Raw genomic sequence first — 21,729 nt, forward strand, 5'->3', positions numbered from 1 at the left:
GGCAATGTTGAATACATTGTACGTGTAGGGCTCGCCGTTTTATAGTGCGCCAGGGTAGCGGTGGGTGGATACCTGTCAGAGTAGGGACAAGTGTATTACTACATGTAAATGGTCCCCGTTCTCATCGAATGAAAAAACACAAGTTGTTTTCATCTGCCAGGAGCAAGTACTGCACCATTAAAACAAGATAGCAAATATACATGTAAGCATAATCTTTAATGATTCATACGGGTTATGAATTTGGCAATCATTGTAGAAAAAAAAATCTGACATCATCCCTTAACTCGGGTTATGTATTATTTTACTGCAATGTTACCTTCATTATTGCAATTGGTTTTTAATAAACTAAGGAATACAAGTGAGGATGTTCATCACCTTGACTTGAACTAATTATTTTGCTATGAATTAGAAGGTGATGATTTCTGTTTGCAAGAGCAGGGACGTACATATTAGTATGTACGTCCCTGGCAAGAGTCAATGATTTTGTCAATGATTTTGTCTTACTTGTGAGGGTTATCAGAAATTTGTAGACAGACCTTATTTTAAAATTTTATTGATAATAAAACAATGGGTTCTACGTCGGCGAGGCGGTACTTAAAAACTAAGCACAGATATTTTGTATACACTAACAATCAAGGAATAAAAACACTGTTATTGTATTAATCGACAAATAATTGCGAGTTTTTCCAAATGATTGTTTCATATAAACGAATAAAAGGGGGGAAAATAAAGTATGCTACTCGTAAACGCAAATTTATAATAGATGTAAAAACCCCTTCGTGGGGCCCCACGTCGATAGATTTGTATGTTTTGAGGAAATTTGACCCTGTTACAAAATATGGACGGTGTGAATTCACTCCATGATAAAGAATGAATATGAATATATTAAGTCTTCCATTTAGAGGAATTATCTAGAGAAGAAAACAAACAAAATGATGTTGTTAAATCGTTAAATTTCCCATTTCTATGGTATAATTTTCCATTTGCATTGTATAATTTTCCATTTTTTATTCTATAATTTTTCATTAGTATTCTATTTTTTTTTATTTGTATTCTATAATTTTCTGTTTGTATTGTATAGATATTCATTTGTATTGTATGACAATCTATTTGTATTCTTAATTTTCAATTTGTATTCTATAGTTTTCCATATGTATTCTATAATTTTCAATTGTATTGTATAATTTTCTATTTGTATTCTATAATTATACATCACAAATGAAAGATAATAAGATACAAATTGAAAATTATAGAATACAAATGAAAATTATAAAATACAAATGGAAAATTATACAATACAAATTGAAAATTATATAATACAAATGAAAATCATACAAAACAAATGGAAAATTATACAATACAAATGAAAATTATAAAATACAAATGAAAATTATAAAATACAAATGGAAAAATATAGAATACAAATGGAAAATAATAGAATACAAATTGAAGATTTTACAACACAAATGAATATTAATACAATCCAAATGGCAATGATCGAATATTGCAACGTTTGACATGCCGTATTAATAGGCACGAACATGTTTTTTAACTAAATTATTACATTTGTTCCATATTTTTACCGCACAGTTAAAAGATATGTATTATGGCAGCGTGTATAGTTTTAAACAATACTGCCTATTTCTTAACAAATGTATTTCATTAAAAATTTCACCACTTACAGAAAATAAGCCAAGAAATTAAAATAAGATTCTATCGATATAACTATCGATAGTTATATACATAAGACAACATTTGTTTATGACGTAAGTCGACGAAAGTTTTGATTTTCCTTTGTATATTATCAATGTCCAAATGAACTGTATTTGATAAGAACATTTTCGTAATATTTATATAACATTTATTTACTTAACAAATGTCATATATTTCAGATATTTCGATTAATCATGCTGCTATTACACCAAAACAAATATGTTTCTGAAATTGTATTACTTTCAATATTAATATATGATCTAAAAATGAAATAAGAGTTATAGTTCTTGGCTCAGAGTGCATAATGCTACAATATTAAAAATGTTAACCAGAAGTTTTATATATTGTCACTAAAATGTGGTACATGTATGTGTTATGTGTATGAACACATGTGTGTGGGTTTTTTTCAAAACTCTTGAAATTATTCACATTTAAAAAATGCAAATATTATCATTATTGTCAGTCATCACGCTTCATAGGAGGGACAGTCCATTCTTCCGCATGTGGTACTTAGTACAACTTATGTTATATAGACGAAATTTATCTACTTTGTAAAGCATTATTTGACCAGTATTAAAAGGATGCGATTATTTCTTCTTATACAGGTGTTAAATAAGTAAAATGCAAGCAACTGTCTTATTATACATTGAAGTCGATGTTGCATTTGATGCACACATTAGCCCGGTATGATTCAAAAGTTTGAGATGAAACTAATTCTTGAAAAAAAAACCCTGAATTAGCTGCTTTCTGTTGTTACCATATTAAGGTTTATAACAGAATTTAGAACAATTGAAAATGTAAAAATAGAAAATATCAAATTCAAATACAATATTAATTACATTAAAATCTTTATGATCATTTAATAAGCATTTGGGCCAAAGTTAATCAAACCTTAAGGTGGCTCTATACACCACCTTTTGATGACGCAGTACGCAAAAAAGTAAATCTGGAAACATGCATTTCCGGTACTGGCTGATTTAAACTGAGGTGAATTGTATGGGAACCGCTATTTTGAAAAATGTGTTAAATGGATAGATTTAATTTGATAATTGGAAAATTCATTACTTACAAGTAATGTGGTATGTGACACCTTCACGTTGTGTGGTATTATTTATCGAAATAAACAATAAAATCAAGTATAAATTTTTTAAAAGTTTCTTTAGCATCATCGATATGTTACACCGTAGCGCAGTGGTTTAGTGGGTTCACTACAAACCAGTAGGTCATGAGTTCGATTCCCGTTGAGAACAATAAATTTTTTAACTTTCCAAAAATTTCTAAAACGTATTTTTTGGTTGAATACCGTGAAAGAAAATTCTAAACAGGTGAAAATATTTCAATTATAATATGATTTAATGCACATTAATATCGACACCTAACGGGGATGAGAGGGTTGCTTTGAATTTCTCTCAGGTTGGGATACATACATCCTATTAGCCTAGTCAATGTTCCCCTTTATTTATTTAACTTAGTTTTGAATTAAAGCGAATTTATTCACTTATACAGGGCAAAGTCTATTATGAAATATGTATGTATCTATCATTCCAACATTATATTTAGGAAATTTTCTTCAACTCAGAAATGAAAAGTCCCCAAGGTGTTTGGGCCTTGGGACTTAGGAACGATAACCCTTACATGAGGAACTTTCATACCAAATAAAATTAAAAAAAAAATTGTGTTTATTTGCAATGGTTTTCATTCAATTTTTTTATGTCACATTTATTAAAATACATTTTCTTATAACATCAAGCAACTTTTTCAGATGATTTGTCAACAGAGTAAGAAAATATGATAAATTATGTTTTGGGGAAATACTAAAAAAAATTGCAATAATAACATTTTTGAATGTTAAGAAGTGTTATATTTTTGTTTATGTGTCCGAAGGAAATATCCATCATATGACAAAATAATTTCTCTCAATTTGTTGATAGCTGTCTTTTAAAAAAATATTTTACAAAAACACGAAAAAACATTAAAAAATTCTTTAAAATTACCTATAGTATCCCTATCGTCATTTGAATATTTGATAAGTATATGTTTTGTGGTCTGCTATTGAAAATTGGAATAAACTGTGGGTGTATAGAGCCACCTTAACGTTTCTAATGAGGAAATAAAGATGATTGGTTAGCAATTTCACAAACTGTTGCACTGAAGAAAAAAATTAATTAAGAATGTGGAAATGTTTCTGTTTAAGATTTTATGCAATATAAATGAAATGTTTATAAGAACATTTTGAGGGTTTTTTTTTTTTATCTTCAATACACTGTTCTGAACAGAAAAAGACGATTATATATTCTTTTATTACAGAAACGTCCAGTTTCAGTTCAATTCGGAAAAATTCCACATCTGAATTGGACAAAAGTTGATCTCTCATGTTTTGAAAATTTAGATTTAATGTTCGGTTCAAGCTTGTAATTATTTTTAATGATAATGTATGTAACCTTCATTGTTTATTCTGTTCAGAACAGTGAATTAAAGATGGAAAACTTTTTCTTTTATATTGCTCATTGAATAAAAATCAAGTCCATAAAGATGGTGAATTTTAAAGAAATTGATAAAAGCCAATATTTATTTAAATTGTTTCATTGATCAACAATAACCAACTACAAACTGCTAGATTTATAAACTCTGCTTACCAACCGAGGAAAAATAATTTTCAACAGTAAATATGTTAAAATATGTTAAAATATTGTACATTGATAAAATATTGTACATTGAAAATTTGACTTATTAATGTCCAGAGGTTAATATTAATATTATATAAATTCGAAATCATATACCTGTATGTTTAATGTTACAAATGTATATAAAGTGACTTATTGGTCGAAGTAGCCTGGTGCAAATTACGAATTTTCGACTTATACTTTGTATTACAAATGTAATTTATGTACAATGTCGCTATAATATATAATTACTTACTTAATTACTTACCGACTTACATTTCAATTATCATTTAAATATATTTTTATTGAATAAATTCAAATTGATCGGAGAACAGACAAAGCCAACATTATTCATTTCCTTATATAAGCAGGTCAAGTCTTTTTGATATTCAAGTTTTAACTCATGAGTATACATTACGATATTCATATCTTAAGTTATAACAATGTAATTGATAAATAATATAATGATTATTAGTGAATTGTAGAGCATGTATTGGAATTATGATTAAATACAACAAGATGTTAGAGATATCGAAAAAACTAAACAACAATAGCAAACTTACAGTAAATATATTAATTAATTGGTCCAGCCTTTATAGAATTAAGAATAAAAATCATAAATTGAAGTCACTATAACGTAGACAAGGTCCACAATAAAACCTCTTAGTAGATTAAATATGATAAATTTGATGACAATAGAAAAACATTCAGTGTATTTATAAATATATTTTTTTTTAAATTATAAAACGGACACTTCATAAATAACTACAGTTTCCATGTAGCTCTTCATCTAATAGAAATACCTTTAATGTGGAGATTAAGATTGTTAGCTTTATATCAAAGTTGACACTGTAAAATATGTTTTTCATGCTACCGACATTGAATTATTAACACAAATTTACTTCCAAGCTTTTAAGCTTTGTTTTTTTTTTTACATCTTCACTAAGATTATACCAAAGCTTAAAAGTTGAAGGGAAAAAACCAGTTTGTTATAATATGACACAATTTTACAAATTCAAAAACTAAACTGAATTTTTACTGATTGAAACTAAACTAAATTTTAAAATCCGGATCTTAAATTTTGCGTATGTTGAAATGGGAAAATGGATGGATTTCTTAATACGAATAATCTGACGCTGTACAATTAATTATCTTTTAAACTAAATGTCGTTTTTGTATTGTTCTTCTAAGATGTAAAGGTTACTAGCCAAGCTCACCATACAAACGAGATCTGGAGGAACATTTAATGGATTGTATCGAAACAAAACTTTTTGATAAATAAATAAATGGTCGATTACAAAAATCCTACTAGTTTATATGTTGTATTTAATTTGTTTGTTTGTTTGCTTTGTTTTTTTTTTTGTTTTTTTTTTTTTTTGTTAAATAAAGAAAAAAAAATCCTGATTGTCATTAAGAAGAAATTGGAATAATGAACCGACTACGGAATAAAATATGTGTTATTGGAAAAGGGAATAACAAATAAGTTTGAAACTTACCATTGCCGATTTTGACATGGACACTTGAATTTTGACTTTTCTTTTTTGGTTAGCTTGAATTTTAAAAAAGATCTTTATAAAGGACTATATTTGATTAAATGACCTCTAAAAATGAAAATTATCATTTACTTTAATTCTTGTGTTTTCTTTATACAGATATACATGTAAAGTTAATTCATCATTTTGATCCAAACGCCCACAATTTAGAAATATGTCATCATTTTTGCATGGGTCTTTATGTATATAGGCGTAACCCAGCAGTTCTGACACGCTCTTCTCTCTCTCTCTCTCTCTCTCTCTCAACTCTCTCTCTCTCGCTCGCTCGCTCTCTCTCTCTCTCCATGTATTTTTATTCGTTACTTCATCATTGAAATTTACCACGCATTTCCCGTCACAATATGTATAAAAGCTTGTATGTTGTCAACTATAATCAATATAGAATTGATAAGCATTTCAATCACATGAATTCATTTATATAAATACACGATGCATGTTTTGTATTTTTTGTAATTTTTTAGCATATTGTTTATTTATATTTTCCCCTTTGTCATCTTATCGTTGCAGTTGAGGAAATAAAAGTGCTTTGAAAGGTTTAAAATCTACTTATTTTCTTATCGGAGCGCAACCAGTCGTAAACAGTCACAGAGAGAGAGAGAAAGGGTGACAGAGATTAAATCAATTTCTTTGTTTAATGGATAATTGATTTCTTATAATGTATATATCAATATGAATATATCCTCTAAGCTGGCCAATAACAAAAAAAAAAAAACCCCAAAAAACCCCAACACAACTAATCATGATGATCTATGCGAAGTAATTAAAACAGCTTAGGTTTTCTGTAGAAAATAAATAAAACCACCATTTCTGTCAGACAATTTTCTATTTTTATTAACTATCATATGTATCATTCGTGCTTGAAAGGTCAAGACAGTCAAGTTATAGGCTGTAGTTATGTTGCAACTTTATATTTGTTTTATTTTTATTCCAATATATCACACTAATCTTACGACTTTATTCTCTGACGTTGCAGTGGATAATAATTTGGTGACAATGACAACAAAAAGTAAAATAAGATTGATACAGACGATAAAGATTTTGGTTATCTGTTGGTCATGTTTATGTCACCCCCACCGTTTTTAAACTGAAAAATAAACTTAAGACGATAAGACACAATTTGAAATCTCTTAGGAAACCGGTAAGTTTTATTTTCTATTTAAGTACTTCTTAATTATTATTGACTGATTAAATTTCTTTCAATTCATATTTACTCAAATTCTTTTTCAATTAATTAAATGCCTATACGTACAAAATAGTTTCCCTGGTTTTTTTTTGTATCAATTTAATAATAAATACTTGCAATTTGGTTTCATAAACCATTTCAATTTTGAGAAATTAGCAAATTGATACTTAAGTGTTTATATCCATCGCTAACTAAGACAATTAAATTGAAGTTTCAAAGTGAACTAAATTGATTTACTCCATCGTAATGGGGAATGAAATTGTGGAAATAAAAAATTCAAAAGTTTAATAAATAAGCACATGTATACTAACAATCAAACTAGTTTTACATTCTACGTTCTTTTAGTATATGATCTAAAATCTATTTAAATTAAATCAATTTATATTGTAAGGTTATGATTTAAGGGTTTTGTTTTTGTTTTTTAAAAATCAAATTAGGTGACCTAGAGTAATGCATCTAAAAGTCGAATTAATTTTGATGACCCTTTTACACTCTGTGGTGACAATGGACTGGAAACTGGAAGCCATTGTTTCCGACCTTGTACACAGAATGATGAGTAGCCGCAACATTTCTACGAGCATCCCTGTCGGTACGTAAACTTTGGCGTTTTACATTTAATTAAGAACTATACCATTTTGTAAACTGTCGCTGTCATATTGTAAATTTTAGTCGTTATATTCTAAATTTTAGTTGTCATATTGTAAATTTTAATTGTCATATTGTAAATTTTATTGTTATTTTGTAAATGTTGTAATTTCGCTTTGACAAAATACTCAAAAAGTATTTTATGTTGTAAATTTCAGTAATTTTTTTGAAATTATTTTTATTTGCGCTTTGGCAATACATGTCAAATCAAGAATTATCATATTTTACAGTATGTATTAATTTGTATTTATAACCAATCAGTAAATTTAAATTTTACAATATGACAAACAGTAAAATCTTTACTAGCATCCCAAAAACGATGCATTTAAAACAACCCTTATATTCCAAAACACATAAACAAATAAAGATATTAAACTAAAAAAGGACCCTTGAATGATAAATTTGCATGGAATATATATATATATATATATAATAAGCACAAACATTGCAATAACTCTCAAATTGACATGTACCTGCCCATAGTGAACGATAAAGATATACATAAAGCACACAGAAATTCACCTTATTGGAGCTCCACCTCTGCCCCGGCCGGGGCTTGAACTCACGACCTCTGGAACCCATTTTCCTAGCAGTGAGCGGCCACCGCGCTAACCACTGGGCCATCTAGGCAAGACAAAAATCTTGCTCTCGATGACGAAGGGAAACTAGCGCGCTGGTCGCTCACTACACGGTCGTTTGAGATACAGGTGGAATGCAGTTAAGACCTAAACGACAATTTGAGAGGATCGGTACGATACACATTGCATAGATATATACATATAATAAGCACAAACATTGCAATAACTCTCAAATTGACATATACCTGCCCATAGTGAACGATAAAGATATACATAAAGCACAGAGAAATTCACCTTATTGGAGCTCCACCTTTATATATATATATATATATATATATATATATATATATATATATATATATATATATATATATATATATATATATATATATATATATATAACACCATTCATAAATGAAGTCCCACAATACCAGTTAACAGTCACAAGAATTTAATCATTTCGAAGTCAACATTTTTGGAAATTCTTCTCAGAGTACCAGTCCCTAACAGAACACAGTAACGCCCGCGGGAACTCCCAGGGCAGCTACCACTCCGCCGTACAGCACCATTACCGCTACCTCCGGATCAATGACTTCGCCATGAGCAAGACCTTGGACGACCGAGCCCGCATAGCCGCATTTGTGGCCAGAACAGTAGCTGTCATGTAGGTCCACGAGATTGTTAATCAAAGTATTGATATATACAAATATGAATAGGATTGACGCGACTCTCGTATTGTCTCATGTATGCATGTGCTTTAGAAGTCCTCCAGTACATTTATGACCTTTGTATATGTCACAGTTTGCTGCGCTGCTCTGGAAATAGAGTGATATAATTTCAACTCTGTTAGAATAATATTTGCGCTTTACGAACAAACTTTTTTGCTCAAGGTTATTGACAAAATGTCTTAAATTTGTTTTTGCAAAAAAGCATCAGACAATGAAAAGTCCTTATGACCTGACTCTTACGCTTATTCCTGTTCATTGAGCTCATATTCTTTTGTTTCCTTGCATCCATTAAAATTAAATCTGAGTGCCATTTCTTAGGAAACTTCAGTTTTAAGTTATTTTGTTGACCAGATTCTAGAATAAGCGCCTATTTAACAAGGAATAAGAAAAGGCACAAACAGACCAAATCTAGATTCATTTGTAAATGTATCTATACGTAATGATTTACATATATTCAGAAGCTTCACGCAATATGATCTTTAAATCAAAATATACTTGCCAATCCTGCTTTGTTAGCATTCATTTTTTTTTATTCAAAGGTCTGGCAAGAGGACTGCTGAAGAAGTACAACCTCTCTTACAAGATCCCCGGATGTTGAAAATATTCTACAAAGCGTTTGAACCATACTGCTATGATGAGCCCAAGTGCAACTTTGACTATCCGTACAGGTTAACTTGCGGAGCTTGCAACAACCTGAGATATCCACTTCTGGGCAAAGCTTTCACTGTGTACCGAAGGATCGTGCCATCAAATTATGAAGACGGTATCGTTAAATTGTTTAACTAATCAACCTTTTTTCTTAATTGCATTTTTTGAAATAAAATTTGTAAGTTGTGTTGATACTGGCTTATTGCTTTAATTTCACAATTTAGGGATCGAAATGCCGAGGGTTAAAAGTATAGACGGCCACCCCCTCCCCAGCGCCAGGAGGGTCAGTAATGTGGTCCACAACAGTAACAATCAAGTCCAGGTCAGCGCCCGCTTCACGCCATATTTGACCCACTTTGGACAATTTCTTGACCACGACATTACCAGTACTCCAGTTATGACAGGTTAATAGATAGGATCCCCTCAAATCATTTTTGGTGGGGTGGTCTATTTGTTTGTATTTACAGTTGTTTATCAATTCATGATAGAATTTTGTTCTTTGTGATATGTTTTTCGTAACTATCTTTTTTTTTATTGATTGGTTGTTTTTTTGCACACTATTGTTGTTGTTGTTTTGTTTCGTTTGTTTTTTGTTTGTTTTCTTCGAGCGTTCGGGTTATGAATATAAAGAATAACAATATATATCTGTAATTATCTAAAAAAAAAAAACCCAAACCAAAACAAAGCTTTAGAGAAAACATTCATCGTTTCTTTTTTAACACGTGAATAGATTCTGACGCAAATATAATAGAAGACTGTTGCATACATCCAAACAGGCAAGTACTTTAAAACTTTAATTGAAAAGATAAATACTGTTTGGAAAAATAAGAATTCGAGGATAATTTGGTTTCAAACAGGCTTTATTTTAATATATCATATACCATTGGATAATATTTTAAACCTTCTTAAACTAAGCTGTTTTCAATTAAACTACTCCAGTCAACATTAATTCCTACTTTTTTTTCCAGAGTTGAGTGCTTCAACATTGCAATTGCTGATGACGACCCATTCTATACCAACCCAGCACAAAAGTGTATGCATTTCGTGCGCTCGGACATCGGTCCGGTTCCTGCATGTGATACTGGTACGACGACTGAGAGGATAGACTAGCATCCGATAAATCTTACTGATGTAAATTGTACATTTACGAGTTGACTAGCATTAAACGCACATTGTTTCAGCATTTTTATTTGACTTTTACCTTTATAGGGATAAGACAACAGCAAAACCAGAGATCCTCTTTTATTGACGGCTCGGCAATTTATGGATTTAATACAGCGAAGGAGAACTCGCTGCGGGAAAAGCGAGGAGGTAGGTTCAACCATCAACCATGACTGCATGTAAAAAAAAAAAAAGAACCACAACTCAACCCGAAAAGTTCGGAAGGTCCTGAAAAACAATAACAAGCTATAGCTTAAATCTGAGGATGCTGAAATAAAGACCTCCTTAAGTTGATAAACAAACAAATATGAATCTGAATTTGATAAACTTTTAGTTGCTTTACGGCTGGAGATTTAACATTTTGTTTTTGGTTTCGTTTGACTAGGATTATTGAGGGTAAGCTCACTCCATGCCTACCGCCCGGGGGTGCTACCAGAAGGAGATGACTCTCAGTGTGAGAATGGCCACAATGGAATGCTTTCTAGAAGCCCCATCAACCATTGCTTTGACGCAGGTAAACCAATTAGTTCAAAGCAATAAAATGATTTATCTTTTTGGGGGACCGGGGGGGGGGGGTATAGTTATCATCCAAACAATTTATAAACTACTAGTATATAAAAATTTACAGTAACTGAAATCTTGAACGGAACCACAAACCCTTATGGTTCTTATTGATCCAAATGAAACCACAGTACATCGTTTCTGTAATGAAGACTTTTGACAATCATGATTGGGATTTAGTTTTTAGTTTTTGTTATCACAACCACATTCTATATTGTTGATATTATTTGTTCGCTCATAAATGTAGGTTTCAAAACGGTAAATAATTCCACAATAGTGAGTGCACATTGTTACAAAACGATCAAGTCCGCTTGTTTTAAGATCAACCATTACTCTTTCCCGCAATTTGGCTCCTTGACAACACACCTTAACATTTTTGGTTGTCTCCAAAAATAAGTTCCCACTATTTGACAAACACATTGAGCATGGTAAGTTTCCTGTGTTTTTATGCTTTGACTTTGGTGTCGTTTGACCTCGCAGGAGACCATAGGCACACAGAGAGCCCTTTGCTCACCGTCGTCCACATCATGTTTCTACGTCGCCATAACCAGATCGCCGAGGCCTTACAGCAAGCCACTGGAATCTTGGATGATGAAGTCTTGTTCCAGGAGACCAAAAGAATCGTTGTAGCAGAACTAAATCATATAACATACAACGAATATCTTCCAGAAATCATGGCGCCAGAATTTATCAAGTATTTTGGGCTGAAATCGAAAAGCAAGGGGCACCACACGGTGTATGACCCCAATGTGGATCCCCGCGCTATCAACAGCTTCGCAGCGGCTGCGTACAGATTTGGTCATAGTTTTGTACAGAGTGTGGTTGGACAAGACAACGGGAGATCCATCATGGAAGACCCACTCAGAAACAACTTCGACAATCCTACACTGATAAATTTCCCGCAGAATGGCGGATGTGAGTACGTAGCATCGTGGATGGCGAACACGGGTAAATCGGACATGGATCGTTTTGTAACCAGCGATCTCAGAAATCGTCTGTTTGATGCTTCGCCCACGGGCTCCCCTACTACCAGCCCTGGGGCCACGCTCAGCCTTGACCTTGTGGCTTTGAATATACAGCGTGGGAGAGACCACGGTCTGCCCGGATACAACGTTTTCAGACAATGGTGTGGAAGACCCAAGGCAGAACACTTCGGGACGTGGGCCCTCGGGCTTGTCGACCACAGTGAACAGTCGGCTGCAATACTACAGTCAATTTACAGGTATTAAACAGATTTGGAGATATAAAGAAAATGAAACAGACAGACAGACAAACACACAGAAAGATAATTTTGTTCAATTTAACTAATCAATAAATATTCATACAAACTGGCATTGATTGATTAAAAAAACATTCTTTAAATTTTCCTGCATTGTAAGATTAAAAAAAAAATCTATGAGGACATGATGGTTTTTGGTCATTTTTAGGCTATATTTACCTCCTTTGACTATCAGAGGACTTTGTATGAAATATGATAGGAAAATGTCCGAATCCTTTGAAAGACAAAATGTTTAGATTTTCCCTTTATGTAATGATGATTTTATGACCAAAAATATCATTTTTTTTTTTGTTTTAAGTTTAAGACAGATCTAATGGGAAATTTGGTAATCTGTTGACCACCCATCCTCCTCATGACGATAACAATTTCTCTAGAGCACCGATTTGTGATACAGATCCAGTTGTTTTTATACATGTACCTATTCGTGTGCGTCCATCTTGCAGACATCCTGATGACATTGATTTATTTGCTGGCGCTCTGTCGGAGAAGAGTCTCGGTAGATCTCTGATGGGTCCAACGTTCAGTTGTATAATAGGGTTCCAGTTTAACAGGCTGAAGTACGGCGACAGGTTTTGGTATGAAAACGATTTCCCTCAGACAGGCTTCACTAAAGGTATTACAAAATGTACTCTCTCTCTCTCTCTCTCTCTCTCTCTCTCTCTCTCTCTCTCTCTCTCCGCAATTATTTATATCGAAAGTATTATACTTTCTAACTTAAATATACAAAATATACAAGCTTACTTTTTCATTCAATAGCAGAAAAAGTCAGCTTCATTAACTTAACACATGATAATAGCTTATCAAACAGTTAAATTTTTATATGTAAAAAAATCAATGAGTAAAAGATTAACATACATTTGGTAAAGCTAGAAATATTGACATGTCTGATGGCATATAATGATAACAACGTAGAAACACTGATACATAAATGGTATATATTAGTGAGAAGAAATGATATATGCTACAAATACCACAAGAAGCATTGATATACGAAATGATAAATACTGAAACATTGATACGTAAATGATATATGCTACAAATACCACAAGTAGCATTGATACATGACAAATACTGAAACATTGATACGTAAAATGATATATGCTAAAAATACTTGTATCAACAGAGCAAGTCGTGGAAATTAAGAAGGTGACGATGACCCGGATGATGTGTTCTACCATGACCATGGGCTCCCTTCCCGTCCTACAACCTCACCTGTTCAGGAGACAGACCACCCCCGGGTAAGTTGTGTGATATCAGTCCTCACGAACCTCAGTTGTCCAAACACAAAGGTCAGAGGTCGGGTCACTGACAATCAATTAGTCTGACCGGCTATGTTAAAAGTATAGCATTATATTTTTCTCTTTAACTTTCTGCATATGTATATATCAAAATAACTTAATTGTTTGATATCACTTGATTTAGTGGTGGTTGCCTTCAAACTTTAAGTGGAATTTAGAATTTTCACGCGCAATATTCGATCAATATTCGTGATACATGGCGAGGGCCAGTTTATTCAAGGGCAAGAACCTTAAGATAGATTAATGGTCCTATTGGTTGAATAGTTATTTTAAAAGTTTTGACACATCATCAGACACTTGGGGAATTTAAGAATAAAGACCATTCTAAACACAAAATACTATCTTGATTTTGTTGAAACTTAAATTATTTTTCAAGAAATCGACCATTATCGTGCAGTCAGCTACTGGGACAGGATTCAATCCTTGGATTTAACATCGAGCCTTTCGCGAGAGAGCTGCAAAGGCTCGGGGGTAGGCGCCATCGAAGCAGCATGGACTCGAACATTCCATCTTATTTCTTACCACGAAGCTCCAGACAAACAGGATCTCAAGTGTACTGATTCCGTGTGAAAGTGTGGTATTTAACCACACCCCTTCTTCACATCATATTTGTGTGTATTTGTGTGAGTGCAATGATGAAAGAACAAATGAAACCTATTATTCTATTATATTATTACTTGCCTTGTATCCGTTATAACATGTTGTGTATCTCATAAGATATCAGAAAAAACAATATTGTGTATTGTTCTCTTTTTTTTAGGATGACCTAATAGGAATAAAAGTCAAATTGAATTATTTTTCTAAATTTATGCAGTCCATTGTTTGTTCGCCCGTGTATTTCACACATTTTATTTTATATACACATCAAACCACTGACCTTCGTACAACCAAACTAGTGTTTAGTATTGTAATTTGAGAGGCTTTGATTTCTAAATTAACAAATGACGTTTTTTGCTCCTAAAAAGTTCAGCACCCAATGAGGTTAAAGCAATATGAGCTGTATTTTTTAGAATTTTATTTTGCTGCAAAAACCTGCTAGTATGATAAGTCTGCATATAACTTTAACTTTTATGATAAATAAGGTTAAAAAAAATTTATCAGAGGAATGATTTCTCTTCTAAGGAAGATATAGCAAATCAAATTTTGTACAGGACGACAATAATTCAATTTTGCTCCAATTAAGGCTTCTAAACGGCATTTTTCACAAAAATTTGGCGAATTGAACTTTAAAAACCATAATAGTTTTTTGTCATTTTTGTAGTAAATAACATTTTCGTAAAAAAAAGTTCATCATGAAAATTGCAGCTCATATTGCCTTAAGCCCCTTTCACAATTGGCGCACGATCAGAAACGACAAAATATTCGTGCGACCGAAAAAATTAGTTATGAATCGTAAACTATTTCGTTAACCGAAATAATCGCATTTGAAAAAGTATTCGTACAAAATTCGCACGATCTAGGCGAGCGTTGTGCGATACATAAAATTTGAAAACTTGGGGGAAAGCCCCGAATTAAAAAATTTAAGCTGTTTATCAAATGTCGTTTCGTATGAATATTGAGGGGTAATAAATTTGCAAAGACCTTGACGTGTTGACACTTGTACATGTATATGGAAACCCGGTTGTGTCTTTTAGAACTACTACCAATGGATAAAACTATTTCAAATTTATAAGAGACTCGGTTATAGAGAGAGAGAGAGAGAGAGAGAGAGAGAGAGAGAGAGAGAGAGAGAGAGAAATCGGTTATCAATTAAAAAAAACAATCAAAGCAGTGAAATAGATTATTGGAGATAAAAGACTGATTGAAAACTAAATTGCAAATGTGATCAGTAACGTTTCATGGGGAAGCTTTTACATTATTTTTTTTTAAATATTCAGCTCTCGGAAAGGTTTCTTAAGGGTTCTCCTATGTCCCTTTGAAGAGGGTTCGATGGTCATGGCAATATTCTAGACTGTAATGATCTCCGTTAAAAAGAGAGCTCTATTTAAAGGGGCTTGATTACGATTTTGGTCAAAAATTATTTTTCCGTTTTTTGCTCACCTGAGCTGAAAGCTCAAGTGAGCTTTTCTGGTCACATTTTGTCTGTCGTCCGTCTGTCCATACGTCTGTCTGTAAACTTTTCACATTTTCAACATCTTCTCAAGAACTACTAGGTCAATTTCAACCAAACTTAGCACAAATCATCCTTAGGCAAAGGGAATTCAAAATTGTGAAAATTAAGGACTACACCCTTTTTTAAGGGGAGATAATTAGAAATTAATGAAAAATTTTGAGAATTTTTAAAAAATCTTCTTCCCAGGAACCATTAAGCCAGGAAAGCTGAAACTTGCGTGGAAGCATCCTCAGGTAGTGTACATTCAAAATTGTGAAAATCATGACCCCCGGGGGTAGGATGGGGCCACAATGGGGGTCAAAGTTTAACATAGGAATATATAGAGTAAATCTTTAAAAATCTTCTTCTCAGAATCTAATCAGTAAGGAAAGCTGAAACTTGTGTGGAAGCATCCTCAGGTAGTGTAGATTTAAAGTTGTGAAAATCATGACCCCCCCCCCCCCGGGGATAGGGTGGGGCTACAATGGGGGTCGAAGTATAACATACGAATATATAGAGTAAATCTTTAAAAATCCTCTTCTCAAAAACTAATCAAACAGGAAAACTGAAACTTGTTTGGAAGCATCTTCAGGTAGTGTAGATTCAAAATTGTGAAAATCATGACCCCCGGGGGTAGGGTGGGGCCATATTGGGGGTGTTAAAGTTTTACCTAGGAATATATTGAGTAAATCTTTAAAAATCCTCTTCTTCTCAGAAACTAATCAGCCAGATGATTCTTTATAATTGTTAAGACGTTAGCCCCAGGACAATTCTTTGGCCTCACAAGAAGGTTCAGAGTTTGATGTAGGTTTATATCCCATATATAATCAATTGTTAAGGTTCTTTTTGAGAACAGCAATACTCAACATGTGATATGACTACAAAATCATCCTGTTAGAAAAGGAACTAATGATTATAAACATAAGAATATCCAGGGGGAAAATGGATTTTATTTATACAGGATCTACATGTATTATTGTACCTTGTCCAGATAGTTTGTATTATGACTCCATTAAGCTGATTTTATCATACCAATTGTTCCTCTGGAGAGCGATCTGGCCCATGAGCCTCTTGTTTATGATAACAAAGTGTTCTTAGTAATATAAAGCCAGAATGCATTGTAGATCAAGGAATTCCTAATGTCCATTCCTGTTTTCTCAAAACGCTTTGACAATCGTATTTCGGACGACGGTACACAATTCTTACCCCTTTCGACTCATGTTGCTTGGTATAAACGTGTTGAAACCAATAGTTTTAGCTGGTCTTCACAAAAAAGACCTTTAAAACATTTATTTTAATACTATTTCTATATGATAATGCTATTGCGCAACACAGAAGACATCTGAATACCTACATTCCGGGCGTCTAGTACATTCGTCTTCATCAAAAATTGATATACAATCATAACATTTTTTTTATATCTTCGTCAGGGCCATGATAAAGTGTACAGATAAAACCCTGGAACTCTGAAATAAAAGAAAAAAGAAATTAATAATGTGAATTTGAACTTTATGCATCAACTTTACCCACTATTCTGTGATTAAGGTAGTATGGGACACCTGCCGATATAAATGCAGGTAAAAATACGTTATAATCAAAATACTTTTACCGTTTAAGAATTTTCAAATTTTACAATATTTGATTTTAAAAATATGTTTTTGAATATTTTGGAAAGGAAACAATTATGAAAGCCCAAGCAGGATTGGACCTTATAATTTAAAGAACACAGTCTGTTAGGACTAGGTAACACTATTTGGAAACATAACATTTAAGAAATTATATTAATTTGTTTATTTCGATATGGAGCATGCCATAACATGGAGGTGTCACACACCACCTAAGTACGCTTGTTTAAAGTATTTTATGTTGTTAAAAGGGGACAAATGTACGCTTAAATCTTTTGGATTGTTCTTCTGAATATTTTTTCAAAGTTTCGGACTCCTCTTTAAGAACCCCAAGTCTGTCATTGCAGGTTTTAATCTTCTCTGTGCAGTCTTCATCCATTCGCTTAAGAATTTTGGATCGTTAGAGTTTTGCTATTTGATGTCGCATCTATATACATGTAATCCGTAAAGGCCAAACATTTTACAAACGCTTCCTTTTTACCTATAGAAATCGCTTGTTAATCAAGCACCCAGTTTGACTGACGTGAGGTTATGCATCTCTGTGCACGGCTATTGGAAACGGACTTTGAGATATTATGACCGCAAAATATTGAATATATGGAGTTTTCTTTATTTCGCTTCATGTTTGAGAGGGGATTCAAAACAGATTGCTTCAAATATTTGAACCCCTTTCAATTTTTAATAAATATTGGAAATGAGGTTCAAAATATTTTGGCCGTGAAATATGCCCCCCCCCCTCCCTCCGCCCTTCTAAATTTCAATTTCCATTGGGGAAGGAGTTCAAAATATTATGGACGCAATATATGAAATCCCAAAACATTTTCAATACCCATTGCTGTGGAATCTCAAATATTAAGGCCGCAAAAGGTTGACCCCCCCCCCCCCCAATCTAATTTCCTTTACTTTGGAAAGCGGTTCAATATACATGTAATATGGCCACAAAATACTGATCGCCTCACTTGATATATACTTATGGACTGTGATATCTTAGAACAAATGTGTCAGGAAATTCAATAAATAAATAAAAGGCATTGATCTTAAGTATACAATTTAGATGCAAATGTAAACAAAAAAATTTAAATTTTAAATTTATATTGTTTTACCAGTGTAATAAGTTCAATACAAAGAACCAAAAATTAATATTACTATATTCTGTCCCGAGTTTTTGCTTCCACCACTTTCCGCTGATATTTCGATAATACGTAATACGTACCTTTGTGCTCAAACTACGTTCATCCACTAATATGAAAAATGTCCAGGTTATCTGTTTTGAAAAACACCTTTTACCGCTTCAGGTTTCAATACACATCACAAAATAGAAAGTCTACGGGGAGTTTGCATTGCATCAGCCATTAATAAGCCCGGATGATAACGTTGAAAAATTGCGCGAGGTGTCTCGAGTACTTCCGAATGGAGAAAAGATGTAAACATTTCCCATTATAAATCTACGTAAGAAATTTGTTTTTCTTCCTGTAAACTTTTATGAGTGAAAAGGGATAATTTGTCAATAAAGATATCTTGGATATTTTCCATTTCATCGATTTCAACTGTACTTCTTTCCCAGGTATGTGTATTTTTATTAAAAATCATCAAAAAGTGATGGAAGCAATAACTTGGGACAGACTATAGGAATTGAAACTGTGCTGAATATCATTTATTCACATTAATAGCTAAAATATTAAGAAATCGGGATTTTGACAAATTAATGATTCATTTACTTCATTAACGTTACATTATTTTGACGAAAGATGTAAACGAGAAGTGCATTGTGACGTCACAATTTTATTTAAACCCAGCTTCAGCAGGTGATATGAAAAGTTAACCAATCAGATCTCGCGCTAAAAGCGACATAGGAAATAATGTGTATTTTGTTCCGTCATTTATAATGAAATTAAAGTACATTAACAGGGCAAGATAGTTGTGATCATTTTTTAGACTTGATTGGCTTCCACAAGAAGAAGAACTCTATATATAAAGCAGGGATGGGGTAATGGTAATTTATAATTTCAGTTATTTAAGCTTTAAAATGTATCTTTATATTATAAAGATACATTTTAAAGCTTAAATAACTGAAATTTTTCATTACTTAAATAGTATAACTTCGATAGTTAAATTTAAGGTAAAATGGTTGTGTTGACCACCAAGCATCGTAAAGATATTTCATTGCAAAAATGAAACAATAATGCCTATTTTTCAATAATAACTATATTATACTTTTTGAATAGGTGCAATTTTATTCTTAATATATGAATATTTTTGTTGATGGGGGGGGGGGGGGAATATATATCTTTATTTTAACAAAGAGGTTAACGTGTTAACGGTTTTTGGAAAATCGTTGAAAATGAATACGGTGCACTTAAGCTTAACGAATCTTTTTAATTGTTCAGTTGTAATGTGCATCGGATTTTAAGCTTAATGAAATAAACTCCTGGTGTACTTAACCTCGTAGATTGCTTACTTTGTTGAAGTCGTTTCATCAACCATTTTTTCGCTCACCTAGACCAAAGATCAAATGAGTTTCTCTGATCACCTGTTTTCCGTCGTCCGTCTAACCGTCCGTCTGTTCGTCCGTCCGACCGTATGTCTGTAAACTTTTTCGCACAGTACCTCTGGTTGTATTATCCTGTTATACATCCAGATTTCTTTTCAGAGGATTTTATATATACCAACGGAATCTTTCAGAAAATTACTGATATGACGTTAGACAGGTTCGTTCCTCTGTTTTTGGTGGGTAACCATTTTGGGTAACCTCTAGTCTGAAAACTTTGCATTATATACATTAAGCCTTCTCTTATAACCATATTTTACAACGTAAAATAAACTATATTGAATACAATTGTTAAAAGGAAATGACATCTTTAGAGAGTTTACTAAGGGACTGTATATTGTGGTGGAAGGTTTTCAAGAAGAAAATGAACATTTTTCATATCTCAATAGTTTTAGAGTACTGTTACTTTAGCTTCATTATTTTCAATGCAAACCAAACTTTCAGTTACAATGTCGTTTGTGCTTACGATATCTTCATGTTGTTTCGAAAAACATACTTGAATTTTTTCAAATATATCTATCGACATATTTTGGCATATTTAGATTATATTACATAGATGTCAAAAAAAGGATTAACTCCAACTTTTGCCTAAAACCTGCTTACTTTATGCCATATCTCATAATATTGACATATGACCCCTACTATTTTTTTACTTTTACAGGAAACATCAGGTTTATGTCTGTTTGTATGCACAGTTTTGGAAAAATAGCATAACTAATATTTTTCTTTTTGCATTTAAATTTGATTAGTCCAACTTTCTGTAACGATCCTAACTTATGCTTTTGTTTTCATTATACTCTGGCATTTGAAGCCACCAGTAAAGCAAGGCTTTGATTTTAAGGTGGAATAACACATCATCATAAAATGGCTGACCGCTGATCGAAACGACATTTCGATTTATTAAAAGGAATTTATGGACTGACATATGTAACATACTCCATAGCCGAGTGGATAATGTGTCGGACTTGTGATCCGTACATCACGGGTTCGAATTTCGCAGGGGCTTTTATTGTTACTTACTGGAATACTTATTTTAGATATTCATTTTTTATCCCCAAACTGCAAATTTTTCGCTTATTTGACATTTGTACAGTTTATTTATCATTATATCTTTCATTATAAAAATATTTTCTGTTTATTTGAGTGACTTTTTCCAGGTGTGTTATTCCACCTTAATATAATTCTTATAATCTTTACATGTGTTCAACTTCATACTGTATTAAAATCATAATCAAAAAATAGTTCAGACTGTAAATATTTTTTTTTAAATATTCAATTCCCATGCCACCTTTTAGCTCTAATTTCTTTTTGTGGCTTGATATTTATAAAAATGGCATGTAACATTAGTCACCAATAAAAGAAATGATCATTTTAAGTTCCCTTCTTAAAAGCAATAAAAAAATGAACATTCTAAGTTCCAATCTTATCATAATCTAACTAGTTTTCGTATGATT

The 21,729-nt window shown here is 32.4% G+C and overlaps 1 protein-coding gene across 1 annotated transcript; it reads left to right on the forward strand.

Moving 5' to 3' along the window:
• Positions 1-7,006: 7,006 nt before the first annotated feature.
• LOC105317291 (peroxidase-like protein) lies at positions 7,007-14,802 on the forward strand. The gene is made up of 13 exons (XM_034476071.2): positions 7,007-7,067; positions 7,550-7,701; positions 8,828-8,999; positions 9,603-9,826; positions 9,936-10,115; positions 10,442-10,487; positions 10,680-10,795; positions 10,921-11,022; positions 11,258-11,386; positions 11,914-12,655; positions 13,156-13,325; positions 13,836-13,950; positions 14,387-14,802. Exons 2-13 carry the CDS (start codon positions 7,563-7,565, stop codon positions 14,568-14,570), a joined length of 2,319 nt encoding a protein of 772 aa, XP_034331962.2. The 5' UTR covers positions 7,007-7,067; positions 7,550-7,562; the 3' UTR covers positions 14,571-14,802.
• Positions 14,803-21,729: the final 6,927 nt, after the last annotated feature.

This window comes from Magallana gigas, chromosome 5, assembly GCF_963853765.1.
Source record: "Magallana gigas chromosome 5, xbMagGiga1.1, whole genome shotgun sequence".
Lineage (NCBI taxonomy): Eukaryota > Metazoa > Mollusca > Bivalvia > Ostreida > Ostreidae > Magallana > Magallana gigas.

Coding starts and splice junctions, on each gene's coding strand:
- LOC105317291 (XM_034476071.2), top strand. CDS start 7,563: ATGCATCTAAAAGTCGAATTAATTTTGATGACCCTTTTACACTCTGTG. Junction 10,116..10,441: donor CAGTACTCCAGTTATGACAG/GTTAATAGATAG, acceptor ACACGTGAATAG/ATTCTGACGCAAATATAATA. Junction 11,023..11,257: donor GCTGCGGGAAAAGCGAGGAG/GTAGGTTCAACC, acceptor TCGTTTGACTAG/GATTATTGAGGGTAAGCTCA.